Here is a 26,651-nt window from a genome sequence, read left to right as displayed (position 1 = left end):
TGGGGAGCTGTGCTATTGGGGTGAGGGTCGGGCTGTGGAAGAAGTGATGGTTTAGGGTGAGAGGGTTTGGGGATTGGGGGCTGTGGAGGATGATGCTTTAGGGTGTGAGGGGCTTCAGGGGGTGCTTTTGGAGTCGGATTCTGGGGCTCTGGCGTGTTAGAGAAGGGGACTGAGCGGGGTTTGGAGACAGTGGGGTGTCAGGGTGGGGGACTTGGAGGTTGGGGGGCTGTGGGGTGAGGACAGGGCACAGAGAAGGTTCGGGGGCTGAGGAGGGTGATGGTTTAGGTATGAATTGGGGTTAGGGGCTGTCGGGTGTGAGGGAGAGGGGGCAGAGGCGGTTGGGGAGATGGCTTGGGGTTAGGGTGTGAATGGGTTTGGGGACTGAGGGGGTTCAGGCTGTGAGGTGAGGGGTGAGGGTGTGAGGGGGTTGGGGGCTCAGGCTGTGGGGTGATGGGTGCGGGCGATGTAAGGGATGGGTGAGGGAGGTGGGGGGCGACGGGGTGATGGGTGAGGGCGGTTGGGGGTGCAGGGCGGGCGCCCGGCCGGCTGGGGCGCTGCGGCGGGAGGCCGGTGGCGGTGCCCGCTCCCTTGGCGGCGGGGCCGGGGCCCGGGGGCGGAGCGGACACGTCCCCGTAGCGAGCGCGGGCGGGTGCCGGCCGCGGCTCGGCGCGGCGGGGCTGGCGGCGCCATGAAGGAGTGCGAGTACCGGCAGATCCCCCCGGGCGCCCCTGCCGCGCCCCCGGGCCCGCCGCCCGCCCCGGAGCCGCCGGCCCGGGCCCCGCGCCGCAAGTGGGAGGTGTTCCCGGGCCGCAACCGCTTCTACTGCGGCGGGCGCCTCATGCTGGCGCGGCACAGCGGCGTCTTCGCCCTCACGCTGGGGCTCATCCTGGCCACCAGCGGCCTCTTCTTCGCCTTCGAGTGAGTCTGGGGCAGCGGCCCCCCCGCCCGCTACCCGTTCTCTGCCCCGGGGCCCCGCCCCCTCCCCCGCTACCCGAGCCCCGGCCCCCCCCGCCCGCTACCCGTTCTCTGCCCCGGGGCCCCGGCCCCCTCACCCGCTACCCGAGCCCCGGACCCCCCCGCCCGCGACCCGTTCTCTGCCCCGGGGCCCCGGGCCCCCCCGCCCGCTACCCGTTCTCTGCCCCGGGGCCCCGGCCCCTCACCCGCTACCTGAGCCCCGGACCCCCGCCCGCTACCCGTTCTCTGCCCGGGGCCCCGGCCCCTCACCCGCTACCCGAGCCCCGCCCCCGTTCTCTGCCCCGGGGCCCCGGCCCCTCACCCGCTACCTGAGCCCCGCCCCCGCCCGCTACCCGTTCTCTGCCCCGGGGCCCTGCCCTCACCCGCTACCTGAGCCCCGGTCCCCCCGCTACCCGTTCTCTGCCCCGGTCCCCGGGCCCCCGACCGTTCTCTGCCCTCGCCCGCTACCCGTTTTCTGCCTGGCCCCCCCCCGGTCCCTCACCCCCTACCCGTTCTCTGCCCCTTTTCTCCCTGCCCCCTTCCTCCCTACCCCGGTCTCTCATCCCCTACTAGAGGCCCCAGTCCCCTGCTCCCTCACCCCGTATCCGTTCTCTACCCGAGGGTCCCCGCCCGCCAAGCCCTAACACCCCCGGCACCCCTACCAGCCCAGAATCCAGCCCCCAGACCACCCCATCACTCCCTGTCCCCCCATGCACTGCTTGGGGCCGCTTCCTCCCCAACCTGCCAAGAGCCCTAGTCCCCAAACCACATCATCACCCCTTGCCCTTCCAATGGATTGCCGAGGGACCCTGTCTCCCCAACTATCCCGTTATCCCCCGGCCCCCAAACCACCCTCTGCCAGGGAGCCCTGACTGCTAAACCCGTCCTCTGCCCTGGCCTATCACCCCACTGGCCAGGGAACCTGCCCCCCAATCACCCCTTCGCTCCTTGCCCAGAGACCCTGGCTCTCCAGCCTGCAAACCACCCCCTGCCCAAGGGTCCCTGGCCCCCAATCACACCCAGGGGAAGATCTGCATCACTAGCTCTCTTATCCCCCTCAAATAATTCTCTGCCTGGGTATGGGGAGCTCTAGGGTCCCCAACACCCTTCTACAACCTGCCCCCTCATCATTTCTTGTTTATGGAGGAGGTTCTGTGGGTCGCTAACCCACTCATTGTCTCCCGATCCCTCCACTTTCTGGAGAGGGGAAGCTTTAGGACCCCTTCACTCCACTTATTCCCGTTGTCTGAGGAGGAACTGAGAGGGGGAACTCTGGTGTCCCCAGCCCCCTTCCCATTGTCTCCAAGTCCTTTCCTGTCTGGGGTGGGAGAGCTTTATTACAATTGGAATTTTGATTTAAATTAAATACGGGTTTAGTTTTAAATAATACACTTTTAAAAGCAAATTAAAAATCGTTAGCCTATGTTAAGGCCTAAATTTATCATAATCTATTAATCATTTAAACGTCAAATAAAAAAATGAAGTAGTACATGTCTCCTGCCATCTTTTAAAGAAAGTTCCACCAGTTCAGTGGGGTAAGTCGCTGCGTAAGCACCTGGAACCAGGGTTTGTTGAAGTGTTAAATCAGCAGTAGCTTCTGCAGGTGCAGAGAGAATATTTTTATCATTTCGGTTTATTCATCTAGTTCAGTTCAATGACTAGTTCATTCACGTTACAAAACCGAGAGTTGAAGAAGCGGAAAAGCTTGTTTTCCTTTTCTGATCTATCTGTAAAAAACTAGTTATGAGAGAATTCTAACATCTTGAAGGACATGATGACTGGAAACAATCAGTTCAATTCACTAACTGCAGATACTTCCTTTGTTTAATAAATGAGTTTTAGATGCAAAACATGTTTTGATAAACTTTTTTCTTACATATCCTGCTCATTTAAGGTAGTTTTCTTTAATACAAAAATTAAATACTATTTTTGTGTATTTAAAATTGAATTTCTATCCAAACGGAGCTGGGCACAAATCACAAGTAAAAAATCCAAAACCATCATCTGGCAAATAATAAATGCATCATTCACCATTTTCTAACATAAAAATGTAAAAATTAAAAATCTGAATAAATGTAAGTTAAACTATGTACGGTAACTGCTCAAATAAATGTGGCTTTTCCTGGTTAGTAAAAAGAAGAACCAAATTTAGCGTAAGGGTTATATTTACTTGTAAATCAACATGTTTTAAAGGTTTCCAATCAATGAGACTTAAACTTCCTTTAGGAAAATATCTAAAGAATATAAACATGATTAAAATTGATCGTTTAAATCAAAGTTTTCTGCTTGCTGGTTTAAATCATGATTAAAATCAGGGATTTAAATCACTTTGACTTAAATCAATCCACCCTGCTTCAGAGGCTGTTCTGTCCATCTGTAAAGAAGAAAGCACAGGGCTGCGCTGGGTGGTGGAATTGGTTCTAGTCCAGTGGGGTTTTGTTGTTTGGTGGCTGTCTTGTCCTGGACAGCTGAGCTCAGGAGTTGAAACAAGAGTTCTCTTAATCCCTTTGAACTGCCTCGTTGTATAGTGAGACAGATTCTTGTCCATGGACACCAGGAGTTGGACAGCTTGCGTGTCTGGGTTGGAGTCTGGGTGATTATCAGTGCTTATAATAGTAAAATCCCTTTGCAGAGTGAGGAGTGGGAGCAGGGCTCCAGCGCTGCATTATGTGAACGGCTGCGTGCCTTAGAAGTCTTTAACTGTCGTGAGTGACTGAGCTTGCCCTCCTATTGTCCTCATGTGAGGGCAAAGGTGGGCTCTTGTCTGCAGGATGCGTAGTCACGAATGATGGCTCTCTGTACCTGTTCAGCAGCAGCAAGCCAGCTGCATGCCTGGAAACAAGTCATCGATTTAGACGTGCATTGGCTCATGTTACAGCCGCGTCTGGTACAGAAGTGTGTCCCTTTTTAAACACCTGGTGCAGCATGAAGGACACAAATGTCATCTATAGATGGCAAATCTGAATAGAACCAGGGCCAGTTTCCCTTTCAGCTTCACACGCTGGGCCAAATGGAATTGCAGTAGTGCTGAATTTGACCCATTGTCTGTACAGAAAGGTCCATAAAAGGCTGTCACATAACTCATAGACTTTAAGGTCAGAAGGGACCATTATGATCATCTAGTCTGACCTCCTGCACAACGCAGGCCACAGAATCTCACCCACCCACTCCTGTAACAAACCTCTAACCCAGGGGTCGGCAACCTTTCAGAAGTGGTGTGCCGAGTCTCCATTTATTCACTCTAATTTAAGGTTTCGCATGCCAGTAATACATTTTAATGTTTTTAGAAGGTCTCTTTCGATAAGTCTATAATATATAACTAAACTATTGTATGTAAAGTTAATAAAGTTTTTTAAAATGTTTAAGAAGTTTCATTTAAAATTAAATTAAAATGCAGGGCCCCCCGAACCGGTGGCCAGCACCTGGGTAGTGTGAGTGCCACTGAAAATCAGCTTGCATGCTGCGTTCGGCACGCTTGCCACAGGTTGCCTACCCCTGCCCTAACCTATGTCTGAGTTATTGAAGTCCTCAAATTGTGGTTTAAAGACCTCAGGGTGCAGAGAATCCTCCAGCAGGTGACCCGTGCCCCACGCTGCAGGGGAAGGTGAAAAACCTCCAGCGCCTCTGCCAATCTGCCCTGGAGGAAAATTCCTTCCCGACCCCAAATATGGCAGTCAGCTAAACCCTGAGCATGTGGGCAAGACTCACCAGCCAGCACCCAGGAAAGAATTCTCTGTAGTAACTCAGATTTCTTCCCCCTGCCCCCCACCCCAATCTAACATCCCATCACAGGCCATTGGGCATATTTACCTGCTAATAATCAAAAATGAATTAATTGCCAAAATTAGGCTATCCCATCATACCATCCTCTCCATAAACTTATCAAGCTTAGTCTTGAAGCGAGATATCTCTTTTGCCCCCACTACTCCCCTTGGAAGGCTGTTCCAGAACTTCACTCCTTTAATGGTTAGAAACCTTTGTCTAATTTCAAGTCTAAACTTCCTAGTGTCCGATTTATATCCATTTGTTCTTGTGTCCACATTGGTACTAAGCTTAAATAATTCCTCTCCCTCCCTGATATTTATCCCACTGATATATTTATAAAGAGCAATCATATCTCCCCTCAGCCTTCTAAACAAGCCAAGCTCTCTGAGTCTCCTTTCATAAGACAGATTTTCCATTCCTCGATCATCCTAGTAGCCCTTCTCTGTACCTGTTCCAGTTTGAATTCAACCTTGATACTCACTGATGTCATTTTCTCAGAAGGTAACCTGACTTCCCAACATCTCACTGATTTTTGAGACACAATTCTATATCCCCAAAGAAATATAATGGGGACACTTAAGAGCCGGGTTTTACCCCAAATGCCCCTTCCCACATTCCCACCCACAATTGTGCTGTGTTATGACTGGCAGTTGCCTGCCACTCCAGAGGTGGCTGCATGTCAGTGGTGCTGTGGGTATGTAGTTTGTAAAGTACTGGGGGCTCTTGCCATAGAAAAGCACTCTAGAACTGTTCCTCCTCTGAGTCTGCACACATCAATAGGGTAAGTACAGAAGTCAGGCAGTGTCGTGGTTGTATGGAGGTTGTTCCATTCTAACCAGTCATTCACTTCAGTGTTGGGAAACAAAGTATGGTTTGTTCTTCACATGGACTCCTTGGCTCTGAAACTTAGATCCCATCTTCATGACAAAATCAGCTGTGTTAGTTGGGGCTCCTAGGCGTTACTCCCATTCAGATAATAAACAGTAGTCATTAGAGCAGCTGATTGAGGAGCTTGTGGGCAAATGCAGGGAATGTAAAAAACTTGTTTGTCTAATTATTTACAGCTGCCCCTTCCTTGCCAGTCACCTGACCCTGGCCATTCCCATCATCGGGGGTGTCCTGTTCTTCTTTGTCATCAGCTGTCTGCTGCAGACGAGCCTCAGAGACCCAGGTATCCTGCCCAGAGCCACGCCCAGTGAGGCTGCAGACCTGGAGAAACGGATTGGTGAGCCTTTCTCTCATGCATTTACTGTGGACTGTGCGTGCGCATGTGTTAGAAAAAGCTAATTCTTTAAAGGCATGTGGGGGTCCCTCTCTGGAGCCTTGGCACCCTAGCAGTAGATGGGGGAGGTTTTGATGGGAGATGGCATTTGGAGTAGAGTCTAAGGACAGACACTTGTGTCCAATTGATGGTGTCTCAGAGGGCCAAAAATCTAAAGAGCAGGTGATGATGGGAGGGGACTATCTGACCTGTCTAGTGCTAGCAAGCTGAGTCCCAAGATTGAGTATCTTCAGAGATGTAGAATTAGAAGTAATTTATTATTCTGTTTAAAACTGAGATTCCCAAACTCTTTTGGTCAATAGTACCAATTTCCCGGACTAAGTACTGTACCAAACACTATAGTCAACTCTACGTGCTCTTCCTGCTGTGGAGCTCAGCTGGCTTTTCGCTTCCCAGGAGTGGAGTATGTAGTAGAATACAGCATGCACGGCTACTAGGCAGTGGCCCAGCACAGAGGTTCATTGAGGGAGAGCCTGGAGTACCATTATGGGAAATCATCAGTTCAGAGTGACAGTGTACCGTGCTCTTAAATACTGTACTATTACTCTCGTCCTAGAGTGTGGAGTAGAGAGAGGTGTGCTGGTTCAGACAGCACTTGAAGCACAGGGCTGGGATTGGGGCAGCCCTGAGTTCTATACCTGGTTATGAAACTGACTCTCTGTGCCTTTGGGGAAAGTCAGTTCACCACTGTTTGTTTCCCTGTCTGTAAAATGGATATAATACCAACCTCCCTTCTTCTCAGGGCTTCTAGGAGGATTAATTAGATAATGTTTGTGAAGCTGTTTGAACATGAAGCGTTCTATGTAAGTGCTAAGAATTTATGCTTACTCCTTTCAACGGCAGGAAATGTGGTAGCACAGGTGTTTTTTACACCTTGGTTGGTAGGCTAATCATAGTATGTGTTGAGTAAGCTCTTGAAGCCCCGCGTATGTTCTGGTAGATCAGATAAAAAGTCTTGATAGGAGCAGAGAGAAACAAAGCCCTTGTTTTGTTTTTACTGTTACTGTCTCTATTGGTTTTGGTGACTAGAACTGGCACTGGGAAGGAGGTCTGGGTAACTCTGCTAATTGCAGGCCACATCCAGAGCATCTGAGACCAGTTCCCCTGGATTTTGTCACTGTGAAGTTTTGTCTGACATATTTTGTAGCAAACGCTCTTATGGGGTTGTCGGAAAGCCCCTCTTGTGAAGAAAATGGGGTGGGAGAGAACACAGAGAACATCCCCACGTGTTACCCAAGTGCAAAGTATCTTGCTGCCCTGCTAGAGACGCCTGATAGTTTTGTGGATTTCAGAGCAGCTTCTCATAAACCACAACAAATCTCCACTCATGTAAAAATGCAGACAATGGGGACTGGTCCAAGATTATTTTGCCTAAAAAGGCATTTTAGACCCCTCTTCTCTGCTAGTTCTCAAAGGCTGCGTGTCTCAGTTAGTTTGAATGCAATTGTAATAATGCTAGGTAGGCCCAGATGTAATTGTGCCGAGGCCTGGGTGGAGGGGAATAGGGGTACTGTTCTATACAGACTGTGCTGTGCTTACATTGTGCTGATAAATAATTACAATGCACCTATACAGAAAACTGTAGGCTGGGGTTTTAAAGTAACCTAAGAGAGTTAGGTGCCCAATTCCAATTGAATTTCAGTAGGAATTGAGTACTTAACTCCTTTAGGCTCCTTTGAAAATCCCAGCCTTAATACTGATGAAGCATATCATACAACTGAGTCCAGTGCCAACAGAAGACTCTACTCAGCACTCCCTCAACAGCTGCTGCTGCTAACTACCCACTCTCTGATTCCCCATTTGACTGTCCCTCTTTTATAAGTTCAGAAATAGGTAGCTGATCCCAGTAACTGACTTGTAGACTAGATACTGAGCTCCCTGGCTATGTAGCGTGATAATCTTCTTACCGTGTTGCCAAACGAATAGCCAAAATAGTTGAGTCAGAGTGCCCAGTATAAAGTCCTATTACAATTTATTAATGAATTTGAAACAGTCCTTATAGCCACATCCAGCGGAATCTTCCTCTTGATTGAAACTGACTTAAAATCTCTAGTTAGAGTTTGTTTTTACACTGGGCATTTATTCTGTAGATTGTGAATTTAGGGTAATGAATTTGGGAATTAATGCTTTTAGGGGCTAGGATTTTTCACTAGCCTGGTCGGACTCCTGTATTCACAGCTCTTATAACAGGACAAGCATTGATGTAATGTAATGTATGTCTGTGTTTTTATGATGGCTATATGACCGTAAGTGTGTATGTTCAGAATATATGGCCTGTTTTTTGTGGTATGTTACCCATAATAATGAATGCTCTAGCAAAGCTACTGTGAGACTTCTGGAGTCTGTCATTGCTGGAAATGATCATAGAAAAATAATTTCTCTGTATCTACCCAGAGAACCATTTTGTGGGTGATTTTTAAAACTAGCTAGCTGTCTGCTTCACTTTCTGTTTTAAAATCCCCTGAAGTAGTTAATCCATTAGCCCACTGCAGGGGCTACCTGTCATGTCAGCTGTTGCTCTTAATACAGTCCATTCATTTTCTTCTTAACATGCTTGACTGTGTCAAATCAGGTTTTTGAAGCCCTCCTAAAAGCAGGTGGTGCCCTCCCTGTTGTGATATCAAAGGGCTTATTATTTTTTAAAAAGTGACGTGCATTAATGTCCAAAGCCACCCTCCCCAGCACTGCACCCATCCAGGACAGCACCCCTGGCTACATGCAGAAGTGTATCTTGCAGTGTCCTGAAAAATCTCCAACCGTGGCCTTAGAGGAGTTAAATTCCACTTGTGCTACTAGTATGTGTCAAACTTCAATGGAATCTGTCTGAAACAGTCAAGAGATCACCCCTCCACCTTGCCCCCAATTCTACTGCTAAGCCTACTGTGCCCCTTGAGCCATCCTGCCCATGGGCGGTGGGTGAACCCCCCCTTCAGGAAGGCTAGCTCCTTGTCCACTCCCCTTCTGTCTAAGGCCCCGCCCGCCGGAGCCCTGAGCAACCCCCCAGCAGCCGAAGCCAAGAGCTGCTCCTGTTCCTTCCCTCCTTCTCCCTCCTCACCCCCTGCCAGCCCAAGCTGCCCCAGCCCCTGGCTGCAAGCCTGAGCTCCAGGCCACTGGCTGGAGCTCAGCCCCTGCTGGCTTCAGGAAACAAGGGAAGCGAGGACAGGGCTTCCCATGATCATGCCCCCAAAGGCTACTGCTCCTTAACTGTAGCTGTGTTTATTTGAGCATAAGCTTTCGTGGGCTACAGCCCACTTCATTGGATGCATAGAATGGAACATAATAATAACATGATAATCAAGATAGCCCATTTCAGACAGTTTGACAAGAAGGTGTGAGGCTACTTAACATAGGGGAATAGATTCAGTATGTGTAATTATCACTGCAAAAGTTTGTTTCTCTCCTGCTGATAATAGATCATCTTATTAATCAGCCTCTTAGAGTTGGTTGGGCAACTCCCACCTTTTCATGTTCTCTGTATGTGTGTATATAGATCTCCTTACTATGTGTTCCATTCTGTGCATCCCATGAAGTGAGCTGTAGCCCACAAAAGCTTATGCTCAAATAAATTTGTACGTCTCTAAGGTGCCACAAGTCCTCCTGTTCTTTCTGCAGCTACAGACTAACCCGGCTGCTACTCTGAAACCTGTAGCTGTGTTGCTGGTGCACAGAACGGTTGTAGAAGAATCACATGTGTGTTAACAGCTTGTTACTTCCTTTGATTGAGAACTGTTAGAGAGGAGCTTTGCTTCCTTCCTCTGTGTTCTAGAGATGAGTTAATGTTAGCAGGCATGTGAGAGTGCTGCTTTAACTCTTACTATGTATATTGTGCCTCTGATTTTCAAAGCCTGGACTGACATTAATTCCTTTCAGCAGCCCTGCATGGGAGATCAGTGTCATCCCTGTTGAACAGAAGGGGAATTGTGGCACAAAGATTAAATAACACTCTGAGTAATGCACAGAGCTAAGATTAGAGCTCTGGAGGTCCTGGCTCCCCATCTTGAGCTCAGTCCCCTAGATCGTTCAGAGTAGGTATGAATGAGCACAGCACAGTGCATACCAGCCGGTGCTATGCCATGCAAGAGAGGAGCAAGCCCGCAATGGCTGGGGTGCCCTGTGGAATGGGCATGTGTGAGCCTGACTCGTCCCACTTCTCTTTCCCTCCACAGATAGCATGGGCACCTCCACCTACCGCCCGCCCGCCCGGACAATGGAAGTGGTTATAAACAAATACGTGGTGAAATTAAAGTACTGCTATACCTGCAAAATGTTCCGACCCCCCAGGACCTCTCACTGCAGCGTCTGTGATAACTGTGTAGGTAAGTCCAGGGGATCAGGAGCGGGTGAAATCTGCATAGATAAATGGGGGTCTGGTTTAAGCTCTCGAGCAAAAACCTTTCTGCTTCACCATAAAGGGCTTGAAAACTAAATAACAAACTTGGGATACAATAATCTCTCTCCCTTCTCCCCACTTCTAACTAATGACAGATGTGTACAGTGCCAATGGTGGCCTGTGGGCCGGGTACAGCATGTGCTGTGCTCTAATGCCCTCTCTTCAATAGTACCAGGTAGGATTGCACTGGTGAAATGCAGCATATCTCCAACCTCCAAGCATCTGGGTATGAAATAAACCTGCAGGATCTCTGTTCCCTTGGCTACTCTGTGTTGCAGTCAAGGCTAATGTGAAGCAGAGGGGCCAGCATATGTTCTATTTTAGCCCTTCTGCCCCATGGTGCCTGGTGCTAGATGGGAGGGAGAGCTGGAGGCTGAATGAAGGAGTGGAAAAAAAGGACTGGGTACACCCACACTGGCAGATGTGAGGGGGGCTGTGATGCAGCAGGAGATGTTGGTGTGGCAGTGAGATTCCTGCATAGTCTAGAGTCTCTGGAGGAGCAGTTTAAAAAGCTGTCAGTCTGGTGCAACGTATGGGCAGGATGGTGGAGTATAGGTGAATGGCAGGTCCACTGAGCACGCTTACTTCATTAATTGTCAACCTATCCGAGCACAACCTTCTGTTCCAGTCAGCATGTTGCACTACCAGTTGTGGATGCTGGGGCAGCTTGGGGACAGATGAAATTACTGATTTGAGAATTGCCACAAAATTCAAGGTCACCTGTCTAAAGAAGATGGCTCAAAAACAGGGAGTTTGAGGAGCTAATGAATGGCTTTCAAGGATGAGGCATGACAGCGAGAGTCGCTTGGTGGCACAGGATGCAGTCCCCGCCCCCCCAGCTTTGTCAGGCCTGAGCATTGCTTGAATGGGAGACCTCCAGGATGCGTCAGGTTTTAGTAGTTGGCATTCTTCCTTTTGAACCAAAGCAGTGCTGTGCTGCTAGAGTTGCAGTTTTGTGAGTGAGAGCTAAGTTGGAGGTCCTGGCCGCTCGTGGTTATAAAAGATGGCTTGGTACTTATTTTTTTGCTAGCAGAGGAGTGTTAACCCACGTGTTTTGGCAAAATTTCTGTGTGGGTAATTTCATTCTGCCATCCTAAATTCCCCTGGCGGTTTCAACTGGATAGGATATTCTTCACATCCTGTATTAAACTCTTAGGTAATGTTACCGTGAGCTGTGAAAGAGTTGATAATTTTCACCTCAGAGGTGGCTGCATTCAGTGGTGGGTAAAATGGTGTGCGTGTTTTGCCAGCAGTGCTACTGTTGTTAAAAGGGCTCTGCTAACTTGAAATCTAGTCCATTCTTTTAAGAGTCAGAAGTATTTTCAGGTATATTGCATCAGCTCTGGGTTCCCTTGCCAATCTTTGTGGCTTTACAATCAAATTTTTCTAACCTTTAAAATCCTTTTTCTCTTCACATGAACAGGGGAAACTGACTAATGCAAGGGAACAGTGAAACTGAATCCCCACAGTTCTGTCAAATGCACCAAGTATACAGACTGAAGAAATAGAAATGCATTTTCTCTAATGTCTTTCAGTTTTAGTAATTGCAGGTGTTACAAGTAACCACAGTTAGTTAGAACAGTATTCTGGCAAAGTGATTTTTAAGGTTGGTGTCCCTGTAAAGTTAAAGAAAGGCACATATACAGATTGCAAAGTACTATATAAATCTAGTGACGGTGTCCTGTCATTCAGAGGTACTGGGCTAAAATCTTAGATGGGCAGGGCAAAGGGCTGGCTTGTAGCCCCGAGGTCCCCAGAGGCTCTGCGGTGTTTACCCATTTGTGGGGTGTGGGGAGTAAGATGTTCTAATGTCCTTCCTTTGCTGCCTGGTTTCAGAGCGGTTTGATCACCACTGCCCCTGGGTAGGCAACTGCGTGGGGAAGCGCAACTATCGCTACTTCTACGCCTTCATCCTCTCCCTCTCCTTCCTGACGGCCTTCATCTTTGCTTGTGTCATCACCCACCTCACTCTGCGTAAGTACTGTGGCCACTGTGAGTAACACGTGCATCACCCTCCTGGCCAAGGTGAACTCAGACCATCACCATGAGCACCTGGCTTAGCACATACAGGGAAGCAGCCTCTAAGTTTGTATCAGACTAGGTGATGGATGGCTCAGGTGACGATCATGAGATTCAGGGCCTTTCACTGCTAGGTCATCTGGATGAACTGGTCGAGGGCCACAGTAGTGAACTATAAACCTTGTGTTAGAAAATAGTTTGAGAGTTTTGGTGAGTGGGTTATTGTGCTCCCTAGCTAGTAGGATACAGACTATGTCAGGGCTGCAGTGGGTCAGAGGTGTATGTATACATTGCATCTATGTCTAGTCATGGCCTCTGATAGAAGGCAGCTTGCCTTTCAGCCCCTCAACCTCCTTGGAGCGCATGCTGCACACCAGCATCTAGATTGCGGGGATTTCTCAGTCAGTTGGGCAGATCCATGTAGCCTTTGGGAGGGGTGTGTACTTTGAAGCAGGACAAATAGGCTGGGAGATGTAAATGTGCCTTCTTGATTTCAGTATCTTTTCCTGTTTGCTTTGTAGGCTCTCAGGGAAGTGGATTTGTCACCACTCTGAAGGCAACACCAGCGAGATATCCTTTTAAAGCCTGCACCTTCCCATCTGTTCCCCTTTTTGTATGCTGACACAGCTGGATCCCTGCAGGGTATTGGAGCAGAGATACTAAAGCTATAGCTCTCTGAAAAGTGTTCTCTGATTTACAACATACAATAAGCTCCTTCTGTCAGGACATTTCACTATACTTTACACACTCTAATGCACGTAGCCTCCTTACACCACAGGGTGGGGAAGGGCAGACTTCTCTGCATTTACAAGAGGAGGTCGGGATCCTGTAGCCAAGCTGGTGAGACCCTTTGTTCAAGACAGTCTCTTTCTCCATTGCCAGACTAGTACCTTGTGCTCAGTGATGAGCAGACGAGGGTTGGAAACAAGCTCCCTTTCAGACACGTGGGAGGACTCATGGAAAACGGGGGATGTCACTAAATTGGCCGTAGTGAGTTCTTCCTTGATGAGCACTCGCAGAATAGCACAGACCGTGGGAAGGAAGCTGCATGCCTGCTTTGTTGGCTGGAATGCACTCTCCTTTGCTAGCGAGGGCAGGGGTGAGAATCCAATTCCTTGCTAGGAGTCTCAGCCAGTCCCTCAAAAGCAAGGGCACCTTGCTGAGCCCTTCATGACCCTCCCTAAGTCCCTGTGCTTGTGCCCCCCACCAAGAGTCCTCATGGTTCATAGAATCTCAGGGTTGGAAGGGACCTCAGGAGGTATCTAGTCCAACCCCCTGCTCAAAACAGGATCAATCCCCAACTAAATCATCCCAGCCAGGGCTTTGTCAAGCCTGACCTTAAAAACCTCTAAGGAAGGAGATTCCACCACCTCCCTAGGTAACCCATTCCAGTGCTTCACCACCCTCCTAGTGAAAAAGTTTTTCCTAATATCCAACCTAAACCTCCCCCACTGCAACTTGAGACCATTACTAGTTGCTGAGAGTGCCTCCATTATTTGGACATGAGGCCTCCCCTTGCTGTGTGTGTGTGGTTCCAGAGGCTTCCTTGACTCACTTTCCACCGTGCTGGAGTTGGTGATATGTTTTTTCTCAGTCTGGTCTATTTTGGGCCTCTCAGGTTTTCACACTTACCTAGTCGCCTCCAACCTGACGACGAATGAAGACGTAAGTATCCGTGTGTCTCTCCTTCCATAGACTGGGACCGGAAGGGGGTAAGCACCACCTCTGGGCATGAAGCCCATTCCTATCTAAGCAATGAAGAGATCCGCCAAAAATCTGTTGCTGTCTCTGCAGAAGTGTTAGAGGAAGTTATCTTGACGGGCCCTAGGTGCTTGTGGCACTTTATTACAGAGCAGATAAAAGAGAGCACCTTTGGGCTGCCCCCAGAGTTTACCCTCGAATTCGAGTAGCCCAGCAGAGCATGACCCCGCATGCGCCCCCAGACAGAGTGCATGGGTTTCAAAAGGGAGAGCGGTGTCTGTTGCTTGGCTGTGTGGAGACTAGGAAAAGAGGTCATATTTTAAAATACTTGCTAGTACACTTTAACCTTTGGCCTGCCCCTAAGATGGACCACGACTAGCTAACATGTTTGTAAACAGGACTTGCCTTGTGTACGCTAGATGCAAAGTCCTGTTTAAAATCATGTTAGTTAAAACATGTGAGCTTAACATGTTTTGAAGCATGACCTGTTTCCCAGTCTAGACGTGGCCTTTGTTAATAGAGCAATACAGACGAAGGAGGCTGGGTGGGCATTACTTGGTTCAGTTCCTTGCCATGCCACAGACTTCCTGTGTGACTTGGGCAAGTCCCATTGTCTCTCTCTCTCTGCCTTGATTCCTTCTCTATGAAAGGGAGTTGATATATAGGGGTGTTATAAAGATAAATGTATTAAAGATTGTGACATGCTCAGATACTACTGTAATGCGGGTTTGATAAGTACCTAGATAGCATAGTTGTTTGTATATGTCTGGTTACTTAAAGGGATTTGAAAATCACACTTCTGTCTGAAATATTTGTACCACCTTGTTGTTACAAGTGACACAATTGCTGTCTCAGAGAGAATGGTTCCTCTACGCTTTTACTTAGTGCATTTAACAGCACTTAGGGGCAATTTCTGCTCTCGGTTATACAACTGAGATTCCCACTAAAGTCAATGGGAGTTGCACCGCGTGACGGGCGCATTGTCTGTCAGTTTAGTGGCCTGTTTGTCACAGCAGCTGGGGAAAGGAAGTCAAAAGGGGAAGTGTGATTGTAAACTCTCACAAGCTGGCTGAGGCTCCAGGGCAGAAGTAGGATCTGGAACACCATCTCATTCCTACAGCTCACATGACTAAGATTTCAAGGCGACAGTGTTTCCTTAAACAGGCTCCTGTGGCTGCTCAGCATGAAGAAACTAAAGGGTTTCTTTACATTAACAGAGCTGCCTATGAACCCTCTTGCTGTTCGCTTAGCTCTGTAAGTGCACTATGTGCTTTACAGAAATAAGCCCCTGCCTCGAAGAGCTTTCAGTCTAAATTTGGCAAACAAGAAATGACTAAAGTGAAACAAAGAGATGGGAGGGTGGGGGGTTTACAGCCACTAGTGTGATGCATAGTACAAGGTGTGGGGAACGTGTAAATAGCGGGCATTGTGACTTTGAGACTAAGCTTGGGAGGACGCGAGCTGCAGGCGGCCAGCTAAAGGTTGCTTGGTGCAGTGGGAGGGGGAAGCTTTGTCTCGCACAGTGACGTTCTCTCAGCTAGCCGCACTGCCATGGAGAGGATTTAGAGCTCAGGGAAGCGAGAGCCGTGTTGTGGGGCACAGTGCAAAGCTCCACACCCCTCTGCCTTTGGCTTGGGTCACTTCTGTCACTTCAGTCCTGGGCTTTTCAAGCAGAGTGTGGATGATACTGTCCAAGGCACCCTCCCGTGTGACCTGGGCAGTGCACTGACCATCTCCATCCCCTCACCAGGCTGTCGCTTTCTAATCAGCCTGTGTCCTTTCAATTGCAGATCAAAGGGTCGTGGTCAAATAAGAGAGGCTCAGAGTTTGCCAATCCCTACAGCCATAAGAGTATCCTCACCAACTGCTGTGCAGTATTGTGTGGGCCATTCCATCCCAGGTAAGAGCCTCCGATCCTCACTGGACTCGGGACTTGCACCCTGCCCTGACACTGCAGCCACATGTGGAGGTGGAGACAGGAGAGGTTAATACTGGCTCCCAGGAGCCAGGCCAAAGCAATGGCGCAGGGCTCTTGTGTAGGGTGGGGTGGGTAATTCTGAGGCTCAGGCCCAGAGGGATAGGTAAATATATAGGCGAGTGCTGACCGTTACTTTTCATCCATTGAAATCTGCTTAATTCAGGGCACTTCAGACTTCATTGTAGGGTGTAAACTGAGTGCAACTGGAATTTCCCCCTGCAGTGTAATAAGGGTGGGATGTGCCTGTTACAGGAGGGCCCAGCAGCGAATGGTAATCACTTGCTATGGAAATATTTACTAGATGTGTGTTTCCTCTTTAGATATTTAAAAATCCAGTGCCCTAAGGACCTCAGGAGGGCTAAAGGGTGCATCCTGTGAGCTTTAGCACTACATAAAGAATAACCCTGGGCTTAAAGGTGCCCTGCAAAGGACTTCCCAATACATCTGGCTTCTGGATGATGGAGAAGTTCTTCACTGCTTGTTTTTACACTACAAATACAGGTCTTGTCTGCCCTGGCAGAGTCTCTGGTGACTGGAGAACTAGTGGAATGACACACTCACCAGCCTCAACGCAGTGAAAGCTGTGTGGTCGGGAGAGTACGGATTTTAGACTGTGGTTAAATAAAGCTATTAATATTATTGTTATTTTTGAACCACCCTTTAATTTCCATGACTAACTGACCGCCTGGGGGAGAGAGCTTTGTCTCACTCCTCACTTGTCAAAGAAGGCAGGAGGGCTCTTGCTAAATGTGCTCTTGATACAGCTCCAGGATCTCCAGGTGAGAGCAGACTTGACATTCCTGATATTTCTAAGGTGAAAAACAAGCATCAAAACCCCTTCCATCCCACCACCATCCACTATAAAGAAGGAGAATTAAGGGGCACCAGCCCAGTTTTTTCCTTTGCAGGTCATCTCTAAGTGGCTGGAATTCTACATGCATCTTGCAGCTGCTTTTCAGATCAAGATGGAGCATTGCATGTTGGGATATGTGCTCTGTGGAGGTCTTCACCTCTATCAGAGATGGGGTTGACTGCAATCCTCTCCCTTTTATGCAGTATACTGGAAACCTTAGACTTCTGGCAAGTAGCCAATGCTGTCCTTAGTCAGACAATTTGGAGACTCTTGCCTTAAAAGGACACAATGATTTCCTATTTAATTTGATCCTGACAAATTCCCTTACCTGTGAATTATCTGCAACTGTCATTAAAGCAGGAAGGAATAATGCCAAACATCTCTCTGGCTTTTCCTCATCTGTGCTGATTTGCTTCTTGTTTTTCACTGGGCTTGGACAATGAAACAAGACCAGTGAGTTCCACCCTCTGCTCTTCCCGGGGCAGGGGGCAGGGTCCCTGGGTTGCATGCAGAGTTCATGGGGCAATGTTGTTCACTGCTTAAACTGTATTGCAGTTTACAAAAATAATTTAATGAAACCTGGTTTGTACCTTTCAAAAAGCAAACAAACAAAAACCCTCTGTGGGTTCTAACCTACCTAACATCTTCCATCTGAGGCACACAGACTAGACAATCAGAATGGTCCCTTCTGGCTTTAACAGCTGTGAATCTAATCCCATCAAAAAATAAAACTGCCATGGTTTAGTCACATGAGGGCGCCGTCGGGCAAATTTAAAATAATCTCTTGTGTTGGGTGGTTGGGAGTTTGATCCCAACCCACCTTTTGTAGCTCTCAGCCTGTTGAATGCTTCAGGCACTTTTAAGACAGTGTTTCTTTTGCTGGGAAGAAACAATTTGAACTTACTGGGAGCATTCCAGAAATACTAGCCCGATGTAAGTGTAATAAAATAATTCAGGGAAGGTCAGCTGTTTAACCTGTGCTCAGGAGGGCTGTTACACCATGACTTAAGGAGGGGTTTGTTTTTCCCCTCTAAAATACTTCCCAAGGTTCTTGTCCTTTTCAGTGTCACTGTTACTATGGAGTCCATGATAGTAAGTGAGCTAATCTATTTAAATATGTTGAGAGCACTGGGAGGCAGATGACTGCTAATGGGATAATAGTATTTCACTCCTGCTATAGGGGGCCTCTCCAGCTCCAGCCTAGCACAGTAGTGACACAACTTTGTCTCTAGTTCTGAGTGCTCAGGAACCCATATCATCCATCCCCCCACTGACACTTTGTCTAGCAGTCCCCACAAAGAGACAAGCAGGGCTTGGGGAAGCCAGCAGCTTCCAGGTGCACTCAGCTCACACCAAGAGATTCGAAGAAACGCCTTCCTGCCCAGAGTGCTAAATGTTTTGGGCTCAGGTGGGTGCGTAGCCTTGCCGGTCAACTTGGGGTTTAAGCGACAAGTGTTTAAAAACATTCACAAGAAAAGTCTGAGCCATAGTTAAGTGCTGTCCTGCGTGCGGAGTCTGTTCCCTCTCCCTAGTCACCCTCATGAGATTTGGCCGAGGGGATTTTACTGAGTGCATTCAAATTCCCTAAACTCTGGACAGTACTGGCAGGCACAGTTGTCTTGTGCTAATGATCAAATGCTGTCAGGGTTTGCTTCGTGCCTTTGAAATCCCTTAGAATCACAGAAATATAGGACTGGAAGGTATCTTGATAGGTCATCTAGGGTTGGCCCCTGCACTGAGGCAGGACTAAGTTTTATCTACACCATCCCTGACAGGTGTTTGTCTAACCTGCTCTTAAAGGCCTCCAGTGATGGAGATTCCACAGCCTCCCTAGGTAATTTGTTCCAGTGCTTAACCACCCTGACAGTTAGGAAGTTTTTCCTGTCTAACCTAAATCTCCTTTGCTGCAGCTTACGCCCATTACTTCTTGTCCTGGCCTCAGTGGATAAAGAGAACAATTTATCACCCTCTTCTTTATAACAACCTTTTACATGTTGGAGGACTGTTATCGTGTTCCCCTCAGTCTTCTCTTCTATAGACTTAACAAACCCAATTTTTTTCAGTCTTTCCTTGTAGGTCATGTTTCTAGATCTTTAATTATTTTTGTCACTTTCCTCTGTACTTTCTCCAATTTGTCCCCATCTTTCCCGAAGTGTGGTGCCCAGAACTGGAGACACTACTCCAGTGGAGGACTTATCGGTGCTGAGTAGGATGGAAGAACAGCTACACGTGTCTGGCTTACGACACTCCTGCTAATACATCCCAGAATTGTGTTCACCTTTTTTGCACCGGTATTATATTGTTGACGCAATAGGGGCTAGCAACTCATTTTTATAGCATCACTGGTTGGCTTAGCACACCGCTTCGGGGGTTTGTTTCTTGATGAACGTTGGTGTTTTAACCTCTCCCCTTTTTTCCCCATCTTGTTTTCTAGTTTAATAGACAGAAGAGGATTTATCCAACCTGATGCCGGGACCCTGTCCAGTCCCAAGGGTGAAATCCCCTCCTTTGGAGCCAAGACTGACACCAGCATGGTAGGAGGCATTCCCTAGTGGTGCTGTGATGTAGTCCAGTGCCTGTCGTGCCTGTGCCTAGCTCCAGTCAGTACCTTCCCGTTATCATCTCCCTGACCTCAGGCAAGACAGCCTTGTGGTGCAGAGCTGCCAAAGACTCAGTCAAACCAGGTGTTACCTTTTTATTTATTTATTTTTTGTTTCACTGTGATATGGCTTACCTGGATTTTCAACTGCTACAGCCTGATGCCGAGCAAGACCTTGGCCTCACCCAGGGAGAGGGGTTCAAACCACAGCTGGGAAGCAAGAAGGGCTGCTTGGGAAACCCCAGCCTCTCAGAACCATCCAAGCTTGGAGTGTCGGCTCCAGAGAGCTGCCATCTTTGCTGCGGGGATTAGCTGAATGGGCTGCTGTGCCTTGTGGGGGCTGAGGATGGGTGCTGCATTCTAGATTGGGGGTTGGGTTTTGGGGGAGGATGAAGGCTGAAAGCTAGGTCTCCCTGCTGTGTCTCTACAAACGCCTCCTGCATCTCTGCCCCAGGAGTGTGAGGGGCAGCTTCATGTGTCAGTATAAGCTACGTTCCCATCTGGGCCTGCGGAATATGTAGCCTCCCTTTCCCAGCAGCACCGGTACTTTTCAGAATTGAAGCTGGCTGGTTGGGATGACATTCTCGTTCCCAGGCGCTGGGGAGAGCTCCAAGGGTCCAGACCCATATGGGGCAGTGAGCATAGGCAGGGAAATAGATGTGCCACCCCAGCTGCTGTTCAGTGCTGGCTCTCACCTGGTCACAGAGGAAGGTGCTGACCGACCCTTCCTAGTGTTGTAGCCGTTTCAGCCAGTAAGAAGCCATGTGAGGATACAGTCCAGAGGAGCTCCTAGTTTTAATTGTTAAAAACAAAATAAGCCAAGTATTTTGTGGGTGTAATGGGGAGATGTTGCCCTTAGCTGGTCACCTGTCAGACCTCCGCCCAACACTAGGTGGCTAACGCCTGAGTGGGCTCCAGCGTTGAAGAGGCCCAGCTTGCTCAAATCGGGTCACCCTGAGTGCTGGTGTCAGTCAGCCTGCACGTGGTTTGGATTCCTGATCAGTGGAATAGAGAGCGGGGCCACCTGCTGGCCCTCTGGGCATGATTCCTCTGAGTTTGTCTGCCCCAGGGTGGCACCAGACCGGTTGCTGCTCCTTACCAGGTGTTCACCAGTCTGCCTTGTGGATTACTGACCCTGGCGAGTGTGTTGAGGAGAGTTACAGACACATTAGCCATACTTGAAATGTGTTTATTAAAAGCTGCTGGGTATTTTTGCACAATTTTTTAGATTTTTTTCTAAGTAGTATTTTTTTGTGTGTCGGTGTAGATAGCTGCTGTACATATTCCTGGCACCAGGGTAGAGATTTGCAATGTTTGTTCTGTGTTAAGCCACTTGGTTAGAAGCCCCAGGCGTTGCAGTATGTATCGGACCCAAGCCCTTTCATCGTTCTCACCTGTGCTTTTCTCACTAGCCAGTGTATTTGTGGGGCAGATTGTCACAGAGGTGTTCCCCTGTACTCTGCTTTGCACATCATGAATGACAGCACGCTAGCAGAGAATTGCCGGCCGCAGCAAACATAAGGGGAACATAGGTTGCGTGGAAGGGGCTGGTATTGCTTAAGGCATCCCTCATTCGCCCTACCCTGTGAGTCAGTCTGCTGAGCAGTGCTGAGCTTCAATGGGACGAGGTTTAAATGCACCCCCCAGCATGGTGTTCGCACATTCCAAGCATTCCCTTCCCCTCCAGTTTTTGGCGCTCTTTTGTAGCCCAGTTTTGTTGCTGGCCAGAAAATGTCACAAATCCTGACTGTTCAAAGAGCAAGGCATGAGATGTGCCCCGCCCCTCCACCACCCACGTCCTGGGGTTGGGAACTTGGGATCTGCATTTACATGCTGCAGGCTTCTTGCAGAAGGCAGTGGTTTTAGGTGGGGCTTTAAGAGAAGCTTTAGCTGAGAAGAATATTGGACAATTTCAAACCATTCCTTTTTGGAGATTTGATTAGAAATCTGCTCCTTCCACCCTGTAAATGTTCCTCTTGCTTCATGTTTCTGGCTCAGTGCACAGAGAGCTCAGTATTCAAGTGAGAAGGGGCATGGCAGGGGTGCTGTTGTCAGTGGACTGATCTTGTAGGATAGCCGGGGTGGGGTGGGGGGGGGTGCTGCTGCCTTGTTATATGTATGGCTGGGGACTGGATGATTCGGGCTTCATGTGCTGTTCTCAATGAGTCCCCTTTCCAGCAGGGTGACTAGTCCAAAGCCAGCCCCCGTTCTTAGTGACCAGCTGTTCCTTGGAGAAGCATCCTCGCACCACACACACACCGATGTTAATGTTCCCCACTGCTGGCAGCTGAGGCGAAGAAGGGTCCGTACCAGCATGTAGCATAAATGACCACCTGAGCCCTGGGGGTGACCCCTGCAGCTCAGGGGTGAGGCAGGCTGGCAGGGCAGCTCCCTCTGCAGATTGACACACAAGGCTATAGCTCATGTGCCTTGCCACTACTAGACTCATCTTCAGCCTCAGACGGCTCAATGCAACAGCGTAAAAAGCTGCTGCTGTGTCTGGAAAATAACACTCCAAAAATCCTTTCCAGAAACCATGCTGCACAGCAGTTACCGTCTGTCTTCCCCCTGTCCACAAAATAGCTGGTGTTCTTAATACAACGGCACTAACTCTCCCGTGGCCCTGATGCTGTGTCCATTGCTTGTGTAATGGTAGGACTGGCAGATGGTGTGTAGAGGGTCAGTAAAGCTACACTCCAAGAGGCTGCAGCTTTAATGGGAAAGGATAGGAAAACTGACCCCGCCTCTTACAGGAGTTCTGAAGGAGGGAGAAGGAGGCAAACTCTCTCACTTCCGTTTGAACCGGTTTCTCTTGTTACTTGCTGTAATAAAGTTATATTTTTAAAGTTAACTGTTTGGGGATTTGTTTGTTTCCTTTTATGGGTTCGGAGGCATGTTCCTCAGCTTCTGCAGTGGGGTGAGTAATGATTCTCTGTCTGTCCAATGAAGGTTAGATGGCTTCTTCCAGCTGCGAGTCTTGCCTGCCCACTGTAATCACTTCCTGCAGGATCAGGCTGGAAGGTATGCATAGCTGCAAACCCCAGCAACTTGGTGTGGCCCAGTGGTTTCTCGGGGTTTCATCATTCAGCTGCTGAAATTTGACACAGCTCAAACTGCATCTTCCTTCAGAGGCCTTAAGTTAAGCACCCTTCTCCCATCCCGCTCTCCCTCTAACCCAGTCCAGTGCTGTCCCAGGATCTAAGAGCGGCCTGAGACAGAGTGCCCTCTCTCTGACACAATTGTGCTCTGTCCTTGCCAGTGGATGCTGAAGTGCATAATCTCTGGTGTCTTCCCCAGGAGGATGCCTGCCAGGACTTTGCCATTTCCTGCACTGCCTGATGGGATCTAACACCCCCCTTTCTGGATGTTAGCCCTGCTTTCTGAGGGGTGGTTGGTAAGAGAGCACTTTCTTCTTCTATCCCCAGTCCAGTGACTCATCTCATCCTCACTGCATGATTTGCTCTGTACAGGAAGCCCCAGCTACCCTCTGGTTTGTGTAGTGGTGCGAAGAGCCCTGCTGGGCAGTGAGCCGTGCTACCTTGTGTGGTACGTAGGTGGATTATCCCCAGCCTTGCAGAGGATTAGGGTAAATTTCATTGCACTGCACTGCAGACTGAGTGGAGGCAGAGCAGATGTGCTTGGCTGGGAGCTGCCGTGCATTACTTTGGGTGTAGGCCAGTTGTTACTAGAGCATGCAGGGTTTAGCGAGTAGTGAAGATTGGACTTAGTTTGGAGGGAGATGGGATGCACAGGCAGAAGGGTTAGGGCAGTAGGGCTTTAAGCCCTGAATGGTGGCTGCAAAGAGGCTGGATTGCAGTGGTGGCTTTTAGCCATGGCAAACGAGATGCTGCTGTGGGTAGAAGAGAAGCCCTGCTGATGCAGGGATGTGACATTTCCAGCAAGGTGTGGCATGATCACAGGACTGGGAGCCAGGAACAGATTCGTAATCCTGGCTCTGTCACTGATGCACGTTGTGACTAAGTCACTTCCCCTTTCTGTGCCTCAGTTTTCCTCTCTGTAACGTGAAATTCATCCTTCAACATGCCTGTGACATGGGTGAGTAATTTGTAAAAGTGCTTAGAAGAGAACGTAGTGTTACATCAGCGCTTATTACTCAGTGACGACGGCTGGGGATTCTGCAGAGACAGCCCTGCTAACACTTGCATAACTGCGCTTCTCGTTCTTTCCACTCACCACTGATGAGCTAGTGTCTGCCAGAAGGGGAGCACTGATAATGCCCAGCTGCCAGGAAGCGTCATGGACCCTGCCAATGTCTATTCCGTCTTCCCAGCACAGTCCATAGAACAGTTTGTATTTGTCAGCTACCCCTGGAGCCTGTTCCACAGCTGGGCTGCTGCTGCTGTTCTCCGCCATGTGCTATGCACAACAGGTGTGGGTGCCAGGAAGTCATGGCCTAGCAGCTGTGGAGTGAACAGATAGTTACACACCTGCAGAGTGTCTAGCGGTGGCTGCATGTGTCTTGCTGTGGGAAGCGATACCCCTTCCTCCTCATCTTCCTCTCCCTGCTGAGTGCTGTCTTGCTCATGTGGTAGTCTCCTAATCACCCCCTCTCCTACTGCATGATGCTTGAGAGCATTGGTCAGTAATTACTCACTCACCTGTCTTGTTTTGAGGGGTCTGAACAGCTGATGCTTGCCGGGCATGGGTGTCACCAGAGGTCAGCTGCTTCAGCTCCTGAGGGGAGAGTTGCCAGAGCCTCGCTTGTGCTGCTAACACAGGACTGGCACTGATCTGACCCCATCCTGTTCTGTTATTTCCTGTAGCTGGCTTGGAGGATCCACTCCTGCTCTCGCTCCTGTTACCTCTCACTCTGGTATTTCTTGTACTAACCCTCTCTTTCTCTCCTCCACTTTCCTTTCCCTGCACTGACGGGGGGAAATCCAGTCTGTTCAGGGGACTAAAGCACTCTTGAGGACATGGATAATACCTGAAACAGCAGCCATTACCACCGCCTGTGCCTCCCCACGCCAGGGCTACGCTACTGCACCTCCGTCCCTCCCGTGGCAAGAGAGGGGGGAAAGCCTTTCCAGACCCGCGTGTGGAGCTGACGCACTCTGCTGTCCCATGGGTTCAAAGCATAAAGCCATAAATGCATCTGTTCTGAGTGCAATAACTGGAGTTTTTACCGTCTCCTGCTGCTGGAAAGAGACTCATGCAACTGAACCAAGGCCATCGCTGGCTCCTTGGAGCTAGTCTCCCCCTCAATAGACTGAAGATGTAATTATAGTTATTTAGATGAGCAGGTACGTGAGACGTTACCAGCTTTAGTGCGGGGTGTTCGCAGCTGGAACAGGGCTTGTGAAGCAGAATTCTGCCAGAGCTGGCCAGCAGGCCGCCTCCCCAGCCGTGAGCTGCTTGCGCCGTATGTATGCAGGCCAAGGACTCTCCTGTCTCTGAGGTAGCTAGTGTGCGTTAAGAGTTCACCTTTCAAACACTTACTAGTAAGTTCGGTGTTTTCTGTGTCACTAGTTTAGAGGAAGGGATTGAGTGTGGTAGTAGTTTAAGTAGTGACTTTTGCAGTCCCTGTGTAGATTCCTCTGCTACTGCCATCAGCGTTATTGAAAGGACAGAGCAGAAAAGAGGGGGAGGAAGCTGGATGCTCGGTGAGCTAGTGTAAACCTGTGAGACCCCACCCCTTGTCGGCTAGGCTCCAGTCTGGTAGGGTTTGAAATCTATTGACGCCTTTTACTTTTTGTAACAAAATAAAGTTTCTCCTATTTACTGTATATGGGCATCTGGCTGCTGTTTCCCCAGCACTCAAGGGGAACGCCTCCAGGCTGCTCTTACCTGTGTGTGCTTTTCCTTTAGGGGGTGGAGTGAATGAAGATGGAGCATAAAAGGGTTTGCGTAGGTCTGTATGACCTCTTGTGTTAACCACGGGGCTGAAAGCCAGGAACTCCCTCCTCTGAAAGGCAGCTTTGGCACTGACTGGCCTTAGGGCACGTTCGAGCCACCATTCCCCCCGTAAAGTGGGAAGGAAACTTGGCTTATTCCCAGGAATGGGAGGTGGTATTTGAAGAGCATCAGGTGTCTGGTGCTGAATTGTCACCATTTTTCCTGATCCGCACTAACCCAACTTCAGACCCTGTCAGTGCTGAAATACCAGCCAGAGTTCGAAGTGAAGTCAAAACTGAGACAGGGTGGGCTATGGCTCTTGAGGGGCAGGAAGGGTTGGTTCAAACAAGCTTCTGGGGGGGCTCATGGTCCTGCATGTGCTCTGCAGGCTATCAGCAAGCATCTGACTGCTCCAGGGGGCTATTTTAAGTGGCTTTCTAGAGCAGAGCTAGCAGAACTCTGCCTCAAGCCTCAGGTGTGAGAGCTGCTGAAGTGAGTGCACAGGGCGGGAGGAGGAGGCAGGTGGTGATCCATGGCCCTGCAACAAGACATGGAGACTGGCATCTAGCCTCTGCTGAAACTATTTAACAGGCCTCCCTTGGTAAGAGCTAGTTTTATATGCTATTACTTCAGATGCACATGCATTTAAATCAGACAGTACTGGCTGGAAGCAACTCCAAGGGCCTTATTTTTCACAGCTGCCCCCCAGGCAGGGCAGAGTCAGCCATAGCCGCAGTCAGGGTGAGCTGGCTACCGAGAAACAAAACGTGGTTGAGAGCAGCATTTGAAGTTGTGCTTAAAACATTTACGACAGACATGACCAGGGATGGAAAACTAGACTGCTGAGACTGGTCCTGGCTTTGTACTTCATACAGCACCACGACTCCCAAAGTCCACTTGTGCCGTTGGCCTTCCCACCGTGGATCAGAATGAGTGGATGGGAAGAATTATTTTAAAAGACCTCACACAGCTGCATCAGTGCTCTAACAGCTTTGCAAATGTAAATGGATTTAGTGCTCAGAGTGTGAGTTTGCTGCAAGCCCCACAGAAAGGACAAGTGCCACAGCCTGTAGGTCACAATGTGTAATACTGGGAAATGCATGTACCCCAACCTCTTGCAGAGTCGAGGTAGGTTAGTTTGTTTGGCCTTTGGTCCTTGATACAGCTGCCTTCAGTTAAGGTTCGTGCAGTGCTGTCCTCACCAAGGGCGTTCCACCAGTCTGGTCTGTGCACTTCAACTGCAGACAGTTTAAA

The 26,651-nt window shown here is 49.1% G+C and overlaps 1 protein-coding gene across 15 annotated transcripts in view; it reads left to right on the top strand.

Moving 5' to 3' along the window:
* Positions 1 to 662: 662 nt before the first annotated feature.
* Positions 663 to 26,651, top strand: part of ZDHHC18 (zinc finger DHHC-type palmitoyltransferase 18) — a 31,928-nt gene continuing 5,939 nt past the window's right edge. The window contains exons 1-10 of one of the 15 annotated variants that reach the window (XR_005590724.1): positions 674 to 918; positions 5,784 to 5,944; positions 10,168 to 10,317; positions 12,228 to 12,365; positions 12,932 to 12,980; positions 13,973 to 14,075; positions 15,902 to 16,011; positions 19,377 to 19,476; positions 22,839 to 22,935; positions 24,447 to 24,523. Coding sequence is in view for 9 of the 15 variants with exons in the window: in XM_039511201.1 (XP_039367135.1) it covers positions 689 to 918; positions 5,784 to 5,944; positions 10,168 to 10,317; positions 12,228 to 12,365; positions 12,932 to 12,980; positions 13,973 to 14,075; positions 15,902 to 16,011; positions 19,377 to 19,476; positions 24,447 to 24,755 (1,350 nt within the window). In the remaining 6 variants the exon portion in view is untranslated. The other 14 variants (XM_039511205.1, XM_039511203.1, XM_039511202.1 and 11 more) reach the window with 14 other exon arrangements.

This window comes from Mauremys reevesii, linkage group 23, assembly GCF_016161935.1.
Source record: "Mauremys reevesii isolate NIE-2019 linkage group 23, ASM1616193v1, whole genome shotgun sequence".
NCBI classification, from domain to species: Eukaryota; Metazoa; Chordata; order Testudines; family Geoemydidae; genus Mauremys; species Mauremys reevesii.
The sequence above is the reverse complement of the archived record's forward strand: the minus strand, read 5'-3'. Positions and strand labels throughout refer to the sequence as shown.